At 41.0% G+C, this 20,904-nt stretch overlaps 1 protein-coding gene and 2 long non-coding RNA genes across 7 annotated transcripts in view; 2 read left to right on the top strand and 1 right to left on the bottom strand.

The window, feature by feature from the left end:
- LOC113031773 (uncharacterized) overlaps nucleotides 1–5,987 on the top strand; it is a 34,741-nt gene extending 28,754 nt beyond the window's left edge. For 2 of the 4 annotated variants that reach the window (XM_080308551.1, XM_026184184.2), the window contains 5 exons: nucleotides 2,029–2,076; nucleotides 3,208–3,251; nucleotides 3,427–3,537; nucleotides 3,716–4,001; nucleotides 4,281–5,987. In XM_080308551.1, coding sequence (XP_080164677.1) covers nucleotides 2,029–2,076; nucleotides 3,208–3,251; nucleotides 3,427–3,537; nucleotides 3,716–3,994 — 482 coding nt within the window. In that variant the 3' untranslated portion in view covers nucleotides 3,995–4,001; nucleotides 4,281–5,987. Of the gene's footprint in view, nucleotides 1–1,340; nucleotides 2,007–2,028; nucleotides 2,077–3,207; nucleotides 3,252–3,426; nucleotides 3,538–3,715; nucleotides 4,002–4,280 lie in introns of those variants that run through there. The other 2 variants (XM_080308552.1, XM_026184188.2) reach the window with 2 other exon arrangements.
- A 995-nt stretch (nucleotides 5,988–6,982) lies between these two features.
- LOC145431986 (uncharacterized) lies at nucleotides 6,983–11,379 on the bottom strand. Of its 2 annotated transcripts, none has more exons than XR_013912324.1 (2): nucleotides 10,835–11,379; nucleotides 6,983–7,200 (listed from the first exon to the last, which is right to left on the bottom strand). It is a non-coding gene; the product is annotated as an uncharacterized LOC145431986 (long non-coding RNA). The 2 variants fall into 2 exon arrangements; XR_013912325.1 differs by lacking the exon at nucleotides 6,983–7,200 and adding an exon at nucleotides 10,252–10,488 and having other exon boundaries at nucleotides 10,835–10,951.
- LOC113032214 (uncharacterized) lies at nucleotides 10,192–11,381 on the top strand. Its single transcript, XR_003273847.2, has 2 exons — nucleotides 10,192–10,317; nucleotides 10,702–11,381. It is a non-coding gene; the product is annotated as an uncharacterized LOC113032214 (long non-coding RNA).
- The last annotated feature ends 9,523 nt before the right edge of the window (nucleotides 11,382–20,904 follow it).

Genomic DNA, 20,904 nt, shown 5'->3' with positions numbered 1-20,904 from the left:
GGGGACAAGGGCTCATGAATACATAGAGGGGCACACAAGGGGTGAGAGTCACAAAGGGAAAGCACACAGGGAACAACATAACAGGGCAACTCAGGAAACAGAACCTAAACAGGGAACTGAATACAAAAATACAAGAGAACTAAGAATACTGGGCCAACCCGGCCCAGGACCATGACAGTTATCCTGAAAACTGTGGATGCTAGACTGCTAATAGACAACCCAACCAAACAGAAGCGATTACATGCTCACTCTCTTTAATCAAAACGTTCAAAGGGACAGGAAGTGCTTCACAGAGATGGCAAAAAGTACAAGAACAAAAAAAGAAGAACAAAACAGAGTCAGAGAAATATGAAGAAGATGACACAGATGACGAGAGACGGAGGGAGAACCAGTAACAACACCAAACATTAGTAAAGGAAAACTGAAGGAGGGACAAAGAACAAACTAGCACAGACAGACAGGATGATCTGGAGCTGATGCTGTTAGGTATCAGCTTGTGATAAGAAACAAAAATGGCACCATTTATTACAGAAAGGTTTTAGAAAAGAGCTCCATAGAACAGAAGTATGGTTTACTTGGAGAGGAAAGGATGCTGGTTTGATTCCAGTCAGAGGCACAAATCCCCCTTTGTGTTATGTCAGGAAGGGTATCGGCTGTAAAACTGCCAAATCAAACATCTGCAGTGACCCGTATGGCAGGGCGCAGTTGAACGTAGCTTATTCCAGATTTCAAAACACATTTTTCAACATTATTCTGAAATTGCATTGAAATGGTCTGAAACCAAATCTCAGACATGACGGCTACACCTGTTTAATCAGATGACACAGCTCATTATTAAACTCTGATGCATCAAACAATGACATCAAGCGTCCATATTCCAATTTTTCTTACATTAAACGTGTCATCCAGTTTCTGGCCACGTTGCAGGTTAGAGAATTACATATATTACATATATTACATATATATAATAAGTATTTATGTTGTGTTAGAGCTGAGATGACCCCTTATACAGGAGATACTGGACTGGTTTAAAGGTTTGGGGTCTGTTTTACTGTAGAGTATTACCCTAGTAGTAATCACCAGAAATCAGTTTAAGCTGCTGGTGGGGAGACTCGCCTCCCTGTAACTGCCTTTGTCTGAATGCCTGCCCTTCTGTCTCTAGCAATATAACTAACTGACTAGCCCAACAAATGAAATTATCACTAGTGCAGTCAAATAGATCAGAATTAGAAAAGCAAAGGAACTACAATCTGTGTTTCTATTAGACATTTGTATTAGTTTCCTGTTATGATGGCAGATCAATTAACTTCTTAAAGTAAATTTTCCTCAATGTTTCACAGCTGCAGGATCCTCAGTGGGAGCAGCTGCTGTCAGCTCTCTGTCGGCTGGTAGGTTCATCAATGTTACCTGTTCTGTGGTTTTATATAATGTGACACATAGAACGCTGATGAATCCTAGTGAACAGTCAATCACACCTTTTTCCCGCCACAATTTTACTTTTCGTTAGCTTACATACTTTGTTCTGTCTTCAAGTTTTCATTCTAAAGGAGGAGCTCTCAGTCTCTCAGCTCTCGGTGGCAGCGAGTCACTAAACTCAATCCTGCTTATATTTCTTTCTTTACAGAGATAAATATAATATTCATGTATTCAGCCCTCTGTGAATCACTTCCTTATCATGCTGGAGGGGTTTGTGAGTCCCAGGCTTTTTCCTGAACAGCTGATTTCCTCCAACAGAGTGATGATGGTTGTGTTGTCTTCTAACTTCATGAAGAAACTTTATGGCATCATTGTGATGATGTACTGAAAAAATGCAAAGTGTGTTGTACATCTCTTTCCATGCCCTCTCATATGACGTATTACTTGATATGTTGTTTTTTTTACATGATTATGGTTTGACCATAACCTTCATTATTAAACTCTGATACATTAAACAATGACATCAAGCGTCCATATTCCATTTGTTCCTTACATTAAACGTGGTTTAAACCAATTAACTTCTTACAGTAAATTTTCCTCAATGTTTCACAGCTGCAGGATCCTCAAGGGGAGCAGCTGGTGTCGGCACGTTGGCAGCTGGTAGGTTCACAGATATTAACTGTTCTATCTTTTCAGTAAATTACTTTTAGTATTCAAGAAAAAACTCATAGTTGTTGCCTTACTGAAGATGAACTGGACACACTTAGACTTTACTCAAAACTAAAAATAGAGTGAAACTGGAATGAAAACCACTGCGATAGAAGCAAAAAAAATGACCACAGAATCCAAAACAAGAAGGAAAAGCTGATGCAGGGAGACAACAGGAGTTAAAGCTGATGAGAAAATGACCAGGAAGAGTGAAAATGCACAGACTAAATACACACCATGGAGAGGGATACTAAAGCACTTGTAACTTAATCATAGACATGAATGCAGACAGGAAAAGGAACAACCCAGCTTTGAAAATAAAACAGGAAGTAAAATGAAAACGGGACAAAGGATGTGCACATGGTTATCAAGAAGGTTGGTGGTTCAATTCTGGGCTGCTGCAGTCTGGATTCAGTATCCTTTGGCAGGACATTGAACCCGGCTCACTGGAGTGTGACTTTGAGATAGAAAGCCCAGAAAAAGTGTTTGTATGAATGGATGAATGAGACATCTGGTAGAAAAGTACTAAATAAGAACCGCCCATTTACCCTTTGTTTTTCAAAACAGGGATTTTTCTGAGCTCATTTCAAAAAATATCTCCCTCCACACTAAAATGTGCATCAAATACATTTTAAAAGATCATTGCCATAACAAAAGGTGGTGATATAACACAAACCATTAAGAAACGATATGCAAAGTTTACAATAATGAGCCTTATATGTGTGGATGCAGCCAAAGACAGAGGAACCTGCTGACCACGATTCATCCTTTAAAAATTCAGATGATTATGAATAAAATGAGAAACTTTTTGTCTCAGAGTGATACTGAAAAACCAGTTAATGCATTTTATTCCTTCTAGGCTGGACTACTGTAGGTCCTTATTTGGCTGTTCTAATGACTCCAAAGTGGGCGGGGCCTGGTCACTTTATCTGAGTCCATTAATGTTAGATATCTGCTGCTAGTCTGATTCTGATGTTTTCATAGCATATTTAACCTGGCACATTAAACACACTCCACTCCATCGGAAAACTCTTCATGAATCAAATCAATCAATATTTATGTTTCATCTTTCTTCTTTCTCAGAGAAACACTCGGTGGATAAACATCCTCCTGCACGGGGAAGGAAAGTGAGTAAGAAACTTATTCTGACTTTACACAACACAGCTTCATTCATAAGATTTACATTTTTTAAAAGCAATATTTTAACTGCTGTGTTAAAAATGTTTAAATGTCATGGTTCTTACACTTAACTAACTAATCACTGATCTAATCATATTCCTTTCTTTGCTTTAACTTTACCAGGCATTGTTCAAATCCAACAGAAAGAGGTACGATGAGGATCCAGAAGAAGAAGAAGAGCATAAAAAGCTAAAGTTACAGTGGGACAGTGATGCTGCAGCACAGATGCCAAAGGTGAGTAACGCCTGACTTTACACACAAAAGCTTTAAGTCATTAAAATGCAGGTTAAACATAATTCAGAATGTAAAACTGAATAAAACCCCCTCGTGATTGAATTGGATGGTTGTTATGCATAATTTTATTTTTGGATAACTGATTGATATCAAATTATATCTCCTCATTTGTTCTCAGGCATTAACAGTCCACTCAGACAGAGAGAAGCTTTTGGAAATGTTGGAAGATCTGAAAAAGGAGGAGCTTGAAAAGTTCAAGTGGTTCCTGCGGGACCGTGATGTTTTGGTGGAGCTCCAACCCATCCCAGAGAGCAAACTGGAGAAGGCCAGCACCTGTGACCTGGTGGACCTGGTGGTGCAGACCTACACAGAAAAGTCTGTGGAGGTGACCAAGAAGGTTTTTAGGAAAATTAACAGAAATGATCTGGTGCAGAAGTTATCAGACAGCAGCTCATGATGCAAAGGTAACAATCAAAATGGCGTCATTGATTTTATGAATATTTTACTTAATCCAAAATACTTTTGTATAGTTAGATTTGTAGCTTCTGAATTTATTTTCAGTGCACTACATGATTGTAGTATGGAAAGTAGCAGAGAGTCTGACTGCCCGTCCAACTGACTCTGACATGAGGGAGAGTTTATAATGTAGGAGCAGATTTGAGGTTAAAATACAGGAAATAACATCGATTTGAAAATTACTGTACTGTGTGTGTGTGTGTGTGTTTGTGTGTGTGTGTTCTTAGGTTGATGCAAACATGAGGATGAGATCAAGATTTTTGAAGCATTTTTTTATTTTAATATTTAATCTTTTCATTTTATTTTAACTTTCTCTCTTTAATTTTCTGTTCTCATGTTTTTATTTTCTGCAGAATTATTTCAGGTTTAAACGTGTAGAAATGATCTGACAGTGATTTCATTTCCTTCTTTCATAGAAACACATTCTGTTTGTTTCTAGCAGCGCAGTTTGTAAAAAGACGGCATTTGTTGTGCTTTTCTTTGTTTTCATTTATACACTTTCAAATTTACGATAATGAGATCATCATGTTTACAGATACTCACTGTGAGACAAACACTCAGGTTTATGTGGTTTTTTTAACTTCTGTAATGTGTGATGTCATTGAGGGGCGGTATCCTAATACTGCTGATCTCCAATTCTGGCCCTTATCACAGAAGCTCCACCCACTTGTCCCTCAAACCTTCTGTTTGTGGGAAACAGCCAATAAGAACAAAGTTGCCTTAAAGGGAGAGGAGTAAAAAAGAAGCTTGTTTCAGAGAGGATGAGGAGCTACAACCAAACCAAGTATAAGACAAATGAGGATGATTTTGAACTGTGACTCAGACAAAGCTACTCGAGTACAGTCCAAAATTAAAAATATTAACCTGAAAATGAGCATTATATGTATAATTACATACAAAGATATCATGAACAGCTTTATGATTCTCATTTTGTTGAAGACGATAAATCCATGTCACAGTATAAATGTGCCACATAAAGAAAAGTCTTCCAGAATAATTTTACATTAACACCATATGAACTCTGTTATCTTCTGTCTTTTGTTCTTGTGGTCGATGCTCAGTCTGGTTTGGAGTGAAGCCTGAATGAGAAAAGTTTCCAAGGTTAGAAGTTACTGAGGAACATCATGACCTGGATCTGTTACTGCCATGTTTCTCACATTTTAAGAAGTTTTGACGACTGCTTTGAAGATAAACTGGAGAATTTTATACTTTTTAATCTTTAATATCCTGCTTTAATCATTGTTTTTTTTTTTTTAATTCCCTTTTAAGCACGTCACTAAACATTTTATATTGGCTTTCTACTAAATATAGAAACATAAATACAATTGTTCTTTATCAATAAAATATTTTTTCGGATACATCAGGGAGCAACATTGGTGTCTATTAACTATTTACTGTCAGAAACTCGTTCATTTTTTAACATTTTAAAATCTGTAAAAACACGTCTTTCATGTTTATACGGTGAAACTTTTGCTGGAATGAAGCGGCCTAAAAACAATGAAACAATGTACAATGAAGATCACTCAGTAAGATGATTACTGTGCTTTTGTATTTTAAGAGATGAGATGTTCAGGTCAGTCTTTATTTTCCTACAGGATCATTTTGATTTGCAGCATCAGTCAGTCAAACTGAAATATCACAGAATGAGAAAGATCAACACATAAATAACAGTAAGAATGAGGAATAGTTAAATGAATGACTAAAAGTACATTAAAATGATGGAAGCAGTCAATAAGAAACGTTACAAACATCAGAAATGTCAGACCGGGATCGGACGGCTTTATTTACACAGAACTGGATGTTTCCTGACTCTGAGGACTTTATTCGTCTAAGGAAGAAACTCAGACTGTTCCTAAATGTGTCCTTATATTTTGACTTGTACGTACAAATTTTTATATGGTTTAATTGTTATTAAAGACTCCTTTTTACCCTTGTTTTCTGGTTCGTTCGTTCATTTAAACTCCAGCCTTTCTGGAGCGTTCAGTTCTACAAAGGCTGATCAGCGTCGACTCCATCAACTCCATTTTAATCCAGCAGCACGAAGAACAAGTGTCAGTGAGGTTTATCTTAATCATTTAACCCAGTTTACATTTTCCACCCATCCATTATCCTTATTAGCCTATCCCAGCTACCACAGGGCGAGAGGCGGGGTACACCCTGGACGGCAGTCTACTACAGAGAGACAGACAACCATTCACACCTATGGGCAGGTTAGAATCACCAGTTAACTAAACCACACTAACTGCATGTCTTTGGACTGTGGGAGGAAGCTGAAGTACTCGGAGAGAACCCAACAAACACAGAGAGAACATACAGACTCCACACACAAAGGTCTGGTGGTGGAGTCGAACCCGGGACAGTGGTAACCCCCCCGTTTTGTCCTTAATAGATAATACTTTATTAATCCTGAAGGAAATTATGGAAACCTGTAACCTTAGCAAGTTTTATAGTTTACCTTTAAAAGACAAACTGAATTATTCAGCTGTAACTTCATAGGAACAAAATGCAGGTGGAAATAACTGACGATATGAAAATGTAACCTGTGATGTGTGATGTTGGACATCTTTCATTCAAAGGTTGCTCAAAATCATTTAAAGACTATATTTAAACATGTGACGCTAATTTCAACATGAAGGAGCAAACATCCATGTAGTTGTGTAGATACGTGTCAGGATCTGCTGTGTCACCATCGCTGGCCCTGCACCTCCTGCATAAGAAGTGACAGGCTGCTTCAGTCCTGCAGGTACAAAATGACTTTTTCATTTTCCAGGTGGTAACTATGACGACTGAGAAGCTGCTCACTTGGATGAATTCAAGTCACTGATTGAATAGCAGAAAGATTCACTCCTCATCTCAAGTAGCAAACTGAAAGCAGCAAACACTCAGGATGTAGTGAATGTGATGATGGAGAAGTACAGCCGAGAGTGTGTGGAGGTGACCAGAAAGGCTTTAATGAAGATGAGCAGAATCTGGTGCAGAGATGATCAGGTATCACCTCAGGAACCAAATAAAGTCAAAAACAAATAAATATGTAAAAAACGGACACATGGAGAGGATGGAGAGCAGACAATACATGCCTGCAGGTCCTCTGATGGACGTCACAGTCACTGCTGGGAAGTTAAATGAAGTTCACCTGCCACACTGGATCTGCATCAGTAAGAGGACATGAAGACATTATTATTTAACAATAAATTACATTTACGATTCAAGTTTTCTTGTGCAGATGACGTCCCTGACATATTGGACAAGTTTGCAGTCCTTCACATAGATGACTGTGGAGATGTTGTGGAAAAAGTGTCTGATTTTCTCTCCAAGAGCGCTCCTGATGAAAGTGGGCGTTCCTGTGGAAATCAACTGTAACGTGTTGATATATCAGACCAACACAGCTTTCCTCACACTGCATGTTTATCTGATCCCACGTGATCCTGGGCTACAGCAGGTTATTACATGTTTCACAGTATAAGAAGGACAATGTGCAACAAATAAATCAGCAGACAGTAATATTACAATATTGGATCCCTGTAGCATCTTTACACACACACATATAAACATATATATTCTCTCGCTCTGTAGACGATGGAGAGAAGAATCCTGTGGATACAAAATCATCCGAAAGCCGCATCCAGAAAAGTCCTTGAAAATGTTTAATTGTTTCACCCTAAGAGCAGATTTGGATGGTGCAGAAATCTGTCCTCAGGTATGTTGAATTTATTTACTGCTCATTTGATCCCAAAACAATTTATAAATCTGTGTAAGGTCAGTAAATATATTAGTCTGTTTAAATTATATGAATGAATAATCATCAGATTTCTCTCCCTCAGTGGAAAAATATCTTACAGGTTCTGACTTTATCTTTTCATTCTTTAACAGGCGTTAAAGCTCAGATATGAAAGCAGAACTCCAAATTTCTTTGAAGTGTACATGAAGAATCCAGACAGTGACTTCCAGCTCAGACTGACGCCAGAAAGAGCTTCAGTCAGTTTGGACCCGCACTGTTAGAAAAGGTAAGATTTAAGCACGTCTACAAAACTGTATCATCACTGTACCACGTTCACTTTGAAGGTTTATTTTAGTGATCATTATGCAACACAGGTGGCAAATGTTCCTGTGATCTCTTTATGCTGGTAACTAAAATGTGAATGAAGAAATAATTCAGATATAAAATAAACACCTGTTCATGGTGAAGTATGTAACTGATGTATTCTCACCATGAAGTAAACTCTCCTGCTGTCTGACCATTAGCTCCAACATGTGTTGACACTGAGCAGTGAGTTGTTGTCTTTGCACCAAACTGCACAGCTGTGCACGGCTGATCTCCTCCAACAGAGTGATGATGGTGGTGTTGTCCTCTAACTTCATGAAGATATTCTCTCCATGTCTGTGAGAGCAGTCATGGCTGTTCAACATGAACAGGAGGGTGCTGAGTGCACGACCCTGGGGGCCTCCAGTGTGGCCCTAGAGGGGAGGAGCCGTGATTACCAGTCTGAACAGCAGCCTGTTTGACAGGAAGTCCAGTATCCAGTTGCACAATGTGTTCCTAAAGACCAGAGTGTGGTACCATGTGGTACGCTGGAGCCACTATCAGAGACAAACAGAGACTGCAGCGTGTTGTGCGCTCTGCTGAGAAGGTGATTGGCTGCAGACTCCCATCTCTGCAGGACCTGTACACCTCCAGGACACTGGGGCGTGCAGCTCGGATCTCAGCTGACCCTTCTCACCCTGGACACAGTCTGTTTGACCTGCTCCCCTCAGGCAGGAGGCTCCGGTCCATTCGCACCAGAACCTCTCGCCATAAGAACAGTTTCTTCCCCTCTGCTGTCGGACACATGAACAATAACCGTATGACTGTTCCCACCACTAACACATGACCCTACGCTGTGTTCACTGCATCATTCCATGTTTGGCACTGATCACCACCTGCACTCATGTATATATCATGTATATATCTATCTACTTAGCACTTTTAATTCTTATTCTTATATTTTTATGACAGTATGTTTGCACTGAAGCACCGCAGCAATTTCCTAATGTTGTAAACCTGCTCAACATTTGGCAATAAAACCCTTTCTGATTCTGATTCTGACGAGTCTGCCAGTCAGCTTCACAAACAGCCTGCTGAGAGAGAGTTTGTTATATTTCACATGTATGAAGAGAGAGTGCAGGGCAGTGAAGACGACATCATCTGTGGCTGTATTCAGCTAACGACAGTGCTGACCTAGTAGGTGTGGCTGTTATTCCTCTCTTCCTCCTCCTGCCCTCTACCTGTTCGGTGCTGCTGCTTGCGCATTGCCGCTGTTTAGACCTTGGGTGCAATCAACAACTAAGCGCGGCCTGGTGTGCGCCGCCCTGCCAGGTGAGCCACATTAGAGCAATCAAGGGTGGGCGTGCCTAGTAGACCTTAAAATGCATGCAGCAGTCATTTGACCCATGTGTGACATACTGAGAGGACAGCGAACAAAGTACGATCCACTTTTCCACTGTGAGGAAGACTTTGAACAAGACGGGCTATCGGTAAGCTCTTGAGCTCACATTTGCTGCACATATATTTGGAACTATGGAAGCTCAGTTGTGCAAATGTTTTATGCTTAGGGAAATAGTTGCTGCATTTAAGTTTAAAGAAATTATATTGACAAAAAAGAATGCTTAAGTTTGAATAAATTGTTTGTGCAGTTAGTGTTCCCACATATTTATGTTACTTAATATTAAAAATAGTTACCCCCAAATCCTTGGGTGGATCGTAAAACTAGTGAATAAATGTTTGATTTTGATTTAAAGAAAATAATTCTTAAGAAAATCCTTAAAGTCTCTATTAAAATGTTTGTAAACTCTAAAATGTATACTTTAAAATACAATTGTTTATAAAAATGTTAAATGCAAAGAAGACACATTTTGTATATTTAAGAACCACAGTTAAATTAACAGTTAACCACATGGTAAATGGCTTTACTGAAGTGTATTTTGTTATTTCATCTGTCTTCTGTGTAATGCATGTAATTTATCTGAATGGTTAATGAAATGTTCTTTATTTTTGTGTTGAAAGGTTTTTTACCTGCTGCTACCTACCTATCTACCTGGTCAAAATAAAGTTGAGTGAAATTCAAAGTCTGGTCTTTTTCAAGTGTGGGCACCTCACAGTCGGAGAACACTTGACAGTTATTAAAGCTAACGCCTACTGGTAGATCAGCCCAGTAAATAGTGTTTCTCTATTTTCACTGGTTCATTTTTCACTTTCAGATGAAAACCAAAGAAGTGGTAAAGTACAAGGTTAGATGTTTCACATGATTTGTGTATAAAAAGAACTGCACTTTGTGTTTGGCTGTGGTGGGTTCCCTTTGGTATGACAACATTAGTGCTGAATATTGGCATCCAATAATCAGACAGTGTCAGAGAGGGGAAGAAAGAAACAGACTCAGGCAGAGGCAGACATCTGTTTGACTGGTTTGAGGGTGAAGAGGGAAAAAAGCAGAAAGATACCGAGTTAGATTTGATTATGTACAAAGTAAAAAGAAACACCAATGAATCAGTCTTTAATGTTTAACACATATCAGTGAGTTCTGTTTGGAAATAAGTAACAGAGGATGTAAGCTATGCATGGATTTAGTCTTTGATTATCAACATATGTGATGAATCTCTGCAATCTTTCCTCAGAAAACCACTTTGTGGACAAACACAGAGTCCAGCTGATCCAGAGAGTGAGCAACATCCCACCCATTTTGGATGAGCTCCAATACAAGGGAGTTATCGACCAAGAACAATATGACAAAATTAGAGCTCTGCCTACCTCTCAGGACAGGATGAGGGAGCTCTACAGTGGTCCCCTGAAAGCCAGTGCAGCCTGCAAAGACATCTTCTATGAAAGCCTTTTGGCAAATGAGAAATTTCTCGTTGAAGACCTTTCAAAGAAGTAAATGTGTTGGGAAAAAAACACATTTTTAGACCAAACGTACACGATCTACCTGAACATAACATGTTTACATTAAAAAGGTGGAGATGTCTTTTCTTTGTGGAAAATTGTTCTGCTATGTGGTGCCTTTGCTCCTCAGTGACTCTCCTTTAATTGATCCATTTTACATGAAACACTTTGGATATTTAAATTTTTTTATATTAAAAATGTAAATTGTATCATTTAAAGATGAACTGACGATGTCATCAGCCATGTTTTTATCCATGACTCAAACTGTCATAAATTTATTTTCAGATTTCATTATCTTCTATAAAGTAAAACATAATGCAAACATTTATTGTCCTTAAAAATAAACCAGAATTAAACTCGAAGAATTAAAAGAATTTAATAAATTGACCTTTGAAACTGGCTAAACAAATAAAGTCACGATCCTCCTCAATCAACTTACTTTGTAATTAATCTGCAAAGCTTTGAGCATCAGACTTCACCTAAAGTACCTAAAATGAAATCAGGATCATTTACATGATGTCACTGGCCTTAATTACTGATTCATTAATGTGTGTATTAGCCTTTTGTTGCAGCTGATTTGAATTTGTTATATAGGTGACTGTATCTATATTCAAACTGTACATATTTTTAAATTTGCATTTTTAAATGTAAAACGACCCTCAGGACTCTCCTCTGGCATCAAGTAAAATGTCAGATTTTAAATTCTAGTGTAATGAGTATTGCACTGTGCCTGTCTGCAGTAAAAAGGGTTTGAATGATGAGCCAATAATATCTACCTGAGCTTCCCAAAACAAGATATCAAACACGGTTTAGGAATCAAACATAACTCTACTTTTCTCCTCCCTCTTCTTTGAACCTGTTTTCTAGTTTTTCTAGAGGCAAAGTCATTTATTGCATCATTGCAAGAAATATGATGTCCACTCGTCTCCTGTGCCACTGAAGATATCAAGTAGTTATTTATTCACTCGAGCTTGGAACTCCGTTCTGTGGATACAATGAAGTTATCATTGCTTTGGGGAATTATATTTAACACAGAGAGAGAAGCTCAATTGTTTGAATTTATTTACAATTACAGTTTTCAAAAAATTCTGACCGTAAACAGCTTTCAAAGCTTTGATATTATTTGAGAATATATATCAGGTGATGGAATTTAATTTAAAGGTTTCTATGTCCCATTGAGCTATTTGCACTAACTAGTGACAGTATAAAGGTAACACAGTCGTAATTTTGATCTCAAATTTCTGAGAGAAATAACTGAATTTAAAACATGGCAGACCTCAGGCCAGATTTAATTGGTAGACATATATGCATGCAATATGAAATTTATTATCCCAGATAGTCTAAGGAGCAAGGGCGTAGATTTGGCATGGACGGAAGGGACATGTCCCCACCAATAATTTGATCTATTCGAGTAAAGAAAATCAAACCCGATAGAAAGAAAAGAAAAAAAAAAAAGATCTGTCAGCGTCTCATTCACCCAGCGGTGCAGAAAGGGTTAAATTACGTTCTCTACTGGAGTCCTACCTCATGTGACAAATATGGCCAATGTGATTGGCTGAGCCTTTCAGGGAGCTCTGTTTAGTTTTAGCAGCTGCAAGCCTGCAGGAGAGGAGGATGGCAGCAAAAAGGAAGAACCTGGATATAAGAAAGTATTTTTCAAAGAAACCTGCAAGTCACTTAAAGCCAAATTAACTCATAAAATGTGTCCGTCACAATAACGTTACAGGCTGTGCTAGGCTTTGGCCCACATCAGTCTAAAATTGTATGTAACCATGAATAACGTGTTTTGGAAACTAACTGCACAACAGGCAGCACTATTAGTTCTCTCAGTCTCAGAGCAGCATTTCTAATTTTGATTGAAACTGTCAGAGAAAACGGCAGCCTCGAACAGTATTAGTTTACAGAGGCTGTTAGAATTATATGTCTAACGTTAAAATGTTGGTGACACAATAATTACATCCTAATGGCACTGACGTATTCATAGGGTTAATTTTTGAGACAAGATGTCATGAGGAAGTCATGCTTTTGCAAATATCCACCTTGTAGTGCAGTTTGCACACATTGTTTTAAAAATGCACTCAGCCTACAAACATTACTGATCAGTCAAGATCTGCACAAAGTCACAGAAACACTGAAGCAGCTCCACATTTTATTCTTATTGTCATGTATGTCCTATTTGTCAGGTGACAGCAGAACCAACACAAAGCTCAGAGAGCAATGGTGATACAAGATCACAGGTGAAATTTGATGATGACTTGTTGGTTCATGACTGTATTTGAAGCACATGTGTGACTGCATGTATGTGGAATGTCTCACTGTTATTGATCAGGTGACAGAGGCAGCTCTGCCATGTTGTAGCTCAGACAGAGGTGGAGAGGTGAGCTCACAGGTGACTGACTGATGATTTGGTGCTGTAGATTAAATAGTATTTATTATCATGACAATTGTTAGGCTGCTGATGTAAATTGATTCATTAGTGTATTTGACAAAGAATCTGAATTGACACGTCTCACGTTTTATATGGCACGAATCAGTGTGTTATTTTATCAGGTGGCAATATGTCCTAGTGCAGTCAGAGGGGAAGAGCCAGGGCCAAACATGAGGCACATCAGGCACTTAATAATAATTTTAATCTGAGGATAGAACGCAGGTACTGAGGCTGAAAGAAGCTTCAGTGCTCTCAGAAGACTAAAAAGTTGGCTACGGTCAACAATGACTCAAATGAGATTAAACAATGCTGCTGTGTGTCCACCAGGAGAGACTGGACAGTATAGATGTAAAACCAATATGCCAGCAGTTTATCTCAGTTAACGAGAGGAGCAGGCATGTGTTTGGCTGCTTCACACAGTGGACATTGAGTTGTGTGGGACACCAGTAGTCCATGTTGCTGTAACAGTAGTTCATGTTTAGAATAGAAAATCTCAGCTCACTGACTTGATCGGGGCAATAGTGCCTAAAATGTTGCATAATCTTGCTGAGAGATCTTTTACTTTGTGGTAATCTGAGATGAGTAGTTTTATGGACAAAAACCAGCAGGTCATTCAGTGTTCCCTTAGTGCTAATGTATCAGAGATGTTGGTGTGCTATAACTGAAGTAATGTTGTTAAGTCCTTAAAGTCATATTCTTTTATTGTCATGACAGTATTTGAAGCTGTTTTTATTTTTGTATGATACCTGATTTATATGGAATATGGCTGAACTAAAGCCTGAAATACTTAGTCAGTCATTTGTTTAATAGTAATTTAACATTATATCATTCACATATAAAACTATGAGTTGTGATTTTAAATGGTTTAAAAGCATGTAGAATAGCATATGTAGGCAAGTATACTTCTCCTTTTATCAAGAAGCAAAGACAAAAAGGGGAAAAAAAGAAACAGGGCAGGGTTCGGTGGTTGAATCATCCGTCCCCACCAATGCCAAAACCAAATCTACGCCCTTGCCTGGTGTAATGTTTTTCAGCTAAAAAGAAACATGGCCTGACTCCTACCTAACTATATAAAGAGCAACTGAAGGTTAAATGCAGCTAATATGTCCTGTTTTAAGCCAGGCACTTACACCTCCACTCCCCTGCGTCTCAGCCACCATCGCTCTGGCAGCAAGAGCGCCAGAGCCAGAGGAGGGGGGAGCTGGAACAAACCATTTTGGGAGGGGTTATCTATACTTTTGTTGTTAAAATGTTATGTCTCAACCAAGTACTGTATGCTTTTTATATTTTTAGCAGTGTGTCACACAAACAGCAAATATTGTCAAAAAAAGTAAGAAATCTTTGGGGGTGCTTTGATTCATTCAGCACCCCCGAAAATGGGCTAAAATCGCCCCTGCTCCAAACATTGTGGTGTCTCTACTGCTGCACTTGAACGTGTCCTCACCCACAGCATCTCATCATGATATAATAGTTGCAATAGGTTTGCAGTGGATAAGAAGGATTGCAGAAATTCAGTCATGGCAGTATAAAAGACAACTTTCATGCCTGAAAATGGGTCAGAGGTGAAAAGTTGTATTTTCGGGCTTTGAAAAGTATCATGTTGAAAATGAATCTTCCTTTAACAAACTGAACAATTTTCTGTTAATCAGAGGTGGAACAACCATTTGAATTGCACATGTCTGTCATGTGACCTCTGTTTTTGCCAGGTAGAAACGATGGAGTCTCTCATTCAGCTGCTTTCAGAGACACTGGGGAATCTGAGTGACAGCGAGCTCATGGACTTAAAGAAAGGCCTCAAGAGGAAATATAACTCAGCCGTCCCATGGAGGTTGCTGAAGGTGGCAGACCCGCAGGACACAGTGTTTTTAATGTTACAGGCTTATGGCCAACAGTCAGTAAAGAAAACCATGGAGATGAAGATGACGGATCTGACTCAGCAGCTGTCAGACAGCAGCTCAGAGCCAACAAGTAAGTAAATAGTTAAAAATACCAAAACTTGTTCTCAACATATGTTCATAATGTCAACAGAAAGATTTGAAATGAGAAAATGAGTAGTTAAAAAACTATTTCTATTTCTTTTATTTCCTCTTTGTATTAGAAAAACAACTGGATGAACATCTGTCTGCACTGATCCACAAAGCGAGCATTGTCCCTCATCCTCTCTGTGCAGAGCTCAGCTTTTATTCAGTAAGATGCAGAATGACAATCATAATGTAATCAATTAGACTGGATAGCTCTTTGGGTGGCTCGGGCCCATCGTCCTGTAGGCCCACCACCTGCAGGGGGCAGTGCAGTGGGTGGGTTTAACATGTACTGAGTGGTGGTCAAAGGCAGAGGCCCTTCTTATCCAATTCTCAGTTATATGTGTGTCCTAAAAAAAGTGGTTCATTTGCCTGAATAATAATAATAATAGTGGTCTAAGAAGCTTGGAAAGAAAAGCATGTGAGTGGGTGTTAAGGCGTCTGGGAAGGATCTCAACACTGGATTATAGATGGCAGACAGTTGGTGTCGTAAACCACCGCCACTGTTCAAAGATGGTCGCTCACAGTGGACAGAAATGGCTTCTTTCACTCCTCTTTCAAACCATCTGTCCTGTCTGTCCGTGTGTACATTGGCATCCTCGAGGATGCCAATGTACACACAGCTTATGACACCAACTCTCTGCCATCTATAATCCAGTTCTGAGATCCTTCCCAGACGCCTTAACGCCCACTCACATCCTGGGGCGTCTGACCTCAGGAAATCACATGATAGGGTGGGGCCAGGTTTCACATTGAGCTCACCTGAAACCCTGGCTGATTGTGACCCACACCCGTTTTCACACCTTGGCTCATGTGATTAGGTAGAGGATCATCAGGGGGTCCTTCGTCCGTCTTTGGGGGGAAACTCCCACTGGGTTTAAATCTGGGACTCTCCACCATTTGATCCTAGAACTGAAGAATCAGAATCAGAATCAGAATACTTTATTGATCCCTGGGGGAAATTATTTTTTGTTACAGTGCTCCATTTTAAACCAACATTAAGACAAGACAGACAATACACTAACTAAGAATAGTACAATATATACATATATATACATACATACATACAGTGGGGCAAAAAAGTATTTAGTCAGCCACCGATTGTGCAAGTTCCCCCACCTAAAATGATGACAGAGGTCAGTAATTTGCACCAGAGGTACACTTCAACTGTGAGAGACAGAATGTGAAAATAAATCCATGAATCCACATGGTAGGATTTGTAAAGAATTTATTCGTAAATCAGGGTGGAAAATAAGTATTTGGTCAATAACAAAAATACAACTCAATACTTTGTAACATAACCTTTGTTGGCAATAACAGAGGTCAAACGTTTACTATAGGTCTTTACCAGGTTTGCACACACAGTAGCTGGTATTTTGGCCCATTCCTCCATGCAGATCTTCTCGAGAGCAGTGATGTTTTGGGGCTGTCGCCGAGCAACACGGACTTTCAACTCCCGCCACAGATTTTCTATGGGGTTGAGGTCTGGAGACTGGCTAGGCCACTCCAGGACTTTCAAATGCTTCTTACGGAGCCACTCCTTTGTTGCCCGGGCGGTGTGTTTTGGATCATTGTCATGTTGGAAGACCCAGCCTCGTTTCATCTTCAAAGTTCTCACTGATGGAAGGAGGTTTTGGCTCAAAATCTCATGATACATGGCCCCATTCATTCTGTCCTTAACACGGATCAGTCGTCCTGTCCCCTTGGCAGAAAAACAGCCCCATAGCATGATGTTTCCACCCCCATGCTTCACAGTAGGTATGGTGTTCTTGGGATGCAACTCAGTATTCTTCTTCCTCCAAACACAACGAGTTGAGTTTATACCAAAAAGTTCTACTTTGGTTTCATCTGACCACATGACATTCTCCCAATCCTCTGCTGTATCATCCATGTGCTCTCTGGCAAACTTCAGACGGGCCTGGACATGCACTGGCTTCAGCAGCGGAACACGTCTGGCACTGCGGGATTTGATTCCCTGCCGTTGTAGTGTGTTACTGATGGTGACCTTTGTTACTTTGGTCCCAGCTCTCTGCAGGTCATTCACCAGGCCCCCCCGTGTGGTTCTGGGATCTTTGCTCACCGTTCTCATGATCATTTTGACCCCACGGGATGAGATCTTGCGTGGAGCCCCAGATCGAGGGAGATTATCAGTGGTCTTGTATGTCTTCCATTTTCTGATGATTGCTCCCACAGTTGATTTTTTCACACCAAGCTGCTTGCCTATTGTAGATTCACTCTTCCCAGTCTGGTGCAGGTCTACAATACTTTTCCTGGTGTCCTTCGAAAGCTCTTTGGTCTTGGCCATGGCGGAGTTTGGAGTCTGACTGTTTGAGGCTGTGGACAGGTGTCTTTTATACAGATGATGAGTTCAAACAGGTGCCATTCATACAGGTAACGAGTGGGGGACAGAAAAGCTTCTTACAGAAGACGTTACAGGTCTGTGAGAGCCAGAGATTTTCCTTGTTTGAGGTGACCAAATACTTATTTTCCACCCTGATTTACGAATAAATTCTTTACAAATCCTACCATGTGGATTCATGGATTTTTTTTTCACATTCTGTCTCTCACAGTTGAAGTGTACCTCTGGTGCAAATTACTGACCTCTGTCATCATTTTAGGTGGGGGAACTTGCACAATCGGTGGCTGACTAAATACTTTTTTGCCCCACTGTACATACATAAGTCACTCATAAATAAATAGTTGGAAAAGAAACATGTGTAGTTGTTGCAGTAACCAGTGTGTTAAGTGGATGCGTTGTACAGGGAGATGGCCACAGGCAGGAATGATTTCCTGTGTCGTTCAGTGGTGCTTTTCGGTAATCTCAGTCTCTCACTGAACGTGCTCCTGTGACTGACCAACATGTCATGGAGTGGGTGGGAGGTGTTATCCAACATTGTCTTTATCTTGGACAGCATCCGCCTCTCCGACACCACCTTGAGGGTGTCCAGCTCCATCCCCACAACATTGCTGGCCTTACGGATTAGTTTATTAAGTCTGTTGGCATCTGCGACCCTCAGCCTGCTCCCCCAGCATGCAACAGCATAGAGGATCGCACTGGCCACAACAGACTCATAGAAAATCCTCAGCATTTTCTGGCAGATGCTGAAGGACCTCAGTCGCCTCAAAAAATAGAGACGACTCTGGCCCTTCCTGTAAAGTGCTGTGGTGTTTTTAGCCCAGTCCAGTTTATTGTCAATGTGTACTCCAAGGTATTTATAGTCCTCCACAATGTCAACACTGACCCCCTGGATTGAAACAGGGCTCAAGTGTTTCCTGGTCTTCCTGAAGTCCACGATCAGTTCCTTGGTCTTTGCCACGTTGAGCTGCAGATGATTCTGCTCACACCACGTGACAAAGGAGTCGATCACAGCCCGGTACTCTGTCTCATCATCCCTGCTGATGCATCCAACCACCGCAGAGTCATCAGAAAACTTCTGAAGATGGCAGGTCTCTGTGCAGTGGCTGAAGTCTGTGGTGTAGAGGGTGAAGAGGAAGGGGGAGAGGACAGTCCCCTGTGGTGCCCCTGTGTGGCTGATCACCTTGTCAGACACACACTGTGGGAGACGTACATATTGTGGTCTTCCTGTCAGGTAATCAACAATCCAGGACACCAGAGAAGCATCCACCTGCATCGCTGCTAACTTATCACCCAGGAGGGTCGGCCTGATGCTGTTGAAAGCACTGGAAAAGTCAAAAAACATGACCCTCACAGTGCTCGCCGGCTGGTCCAGATGGGTGTACACGATTGAGCAGGTAGATGATGGCGTCCTCAGTTCCGAGACGAGGCTGATAAGCAAACTGAAGGGGATCCAGATGTGGTCTTACAATGGGTCGCAGCTGGTCCAGGATGAGCCTTTCCAGGGTCTTCATGATGTGGGAGGTCAGTGCCACGGGCCTGTAATCCTGGGGGCCACTGGGACGTGGCGTCTTTGGTACAGGGACGAGGCATGATGTCTTCCACATCACCGGGACCCTCTGCAGACTCAGACTCAGCATAAACAGTTTATGAAAGACTCCACACAGCTGGGGGGCACAGGCCTTGAGGACAAGGGGACTCACTCCGTCTGGTCCAGCAGACTTGCCTGAGTGAAGTCTCCTCATTTGCATCTCAACCTGGTATTGAGTGAAGGTGATGGGTGGGGGAGGGCTGTCAGGAATCTCACAGGAGGCAACATGTGAAGAGAGAGGCTGGCACAGTGGTGTGGCTCTGGATTCCAGGCTGACTACAGGTGAGGTTGTGGGGGAGTGAGCAGACACTGTGGTGTTGAATCTATTGAAAAACAGATTCAACTCGTTGGCTCTATTCTCACCTCCCTCAGCTCCCCTGCTGTTGGTTGGCCTGAATCCAGTGATGGTCTTCATGCCATGGTCTTCAAGAAGCTTCTCGGATGAGAGGTGAAACGTCTTCAAGCAACTTAAAGAAGTCCAGACACTTTTCTTTCTAAGCTCCTTAGACTACGATGACCTGGATGACTGAGAACCTTCACAAACAATAATAATAATAATAGTGAATACACAACAAGGTCTTCACACTGTGAATGCTCAGGCCCTCGTTACTAAATGTATCTGTGTTTTCAGAATCAGAATCAGAATCAGAATCAGAAGAATCAGAAGGGTTTTATTGCCAAATGTTGAGCAGGTTTACAACATTAGGAAATTGCTGCGGTGCTTCAGTGCAAACATACTGTCATAAATGCTTAAATAGACATGAAAATAAAAATAAGAATAAGAATTAAAAGTGCTATGTAGAAAGATATATACATGAGTGCAGGTGGTGATCAGTGCCAAACATGGAATGATGCAGTGACACAGCGTAGGGTCATGTGTTAGTGGCGGGGACAGTCATATGGTTATTGTTCATGTGTCCAACAGCAGAGGGGAAGAAACTGTTCTTATGGCGAGAGGTTCTGGTGCGAATGGACCGGAGCCTCCTGCCTGAGGGGAGCAGGTCAAACAGACTGTGTCCAGGGTGTGAAGGGTCAGCTGAGATCCGAGCTGCACGCCCCAGTGTCCTGGAGGTGTACAGGTCCTGCAGAGATGGGAGTCTGCAGCCAATCACCTTCTCAGCAGAGCGCACAACACGCTGCAGTCTCTGTTTGTCCCTGATAGTGGCTCCAGCGTACCACACGGTGATGGAGGAGGTGAGGATGGACTCGATGATTGCAGTGTAGAATTGCATCATCGTCCGTGTTGGCAGGTTGAATTTCTTCAGCTGCCTCAGGAAGTACATCCTCTGCTGGGCTTTCTTAATGACGGAGGTGATGGTGGGCTCCCACTTCAGGTCCTGGGTGATGGTGGTACCCAGGAAGCGGAATGAGTCCACAGAGGTGATGGGGGTGTCAGTCAGGATGATGGGGGGGAGTGGGGCTGTGTGCTTCCTGAAGTCCACAATAATCTCCACTGTCTTCTGGGCATTCAGCACCAGGTTGTTGTGGCTGCACCAGGACACCAGACGTTCAACCTCCCTCCTGTAGGCAGACTCATCCCTG

The sequence above is a fragment of the Astatotilapia calliptera genome, chromosome 11, assembly GCF_964374335.1.
Source record: "Astatotilapia calliptera chromosome 11, fAstCal68.1, whole genome shotgun sequence".
Lineage (NCBI taxonomy): Eukaryota > Metazoa > Chordata > Actinopteri > Cichliformes > Cichlidae > Astatotilapia > Astatotilapia calliptera.
Note: the sequence above shows the minus strand (reverse complement) of the source record. Positions and strands in the feature narration are given on the sequence as shown.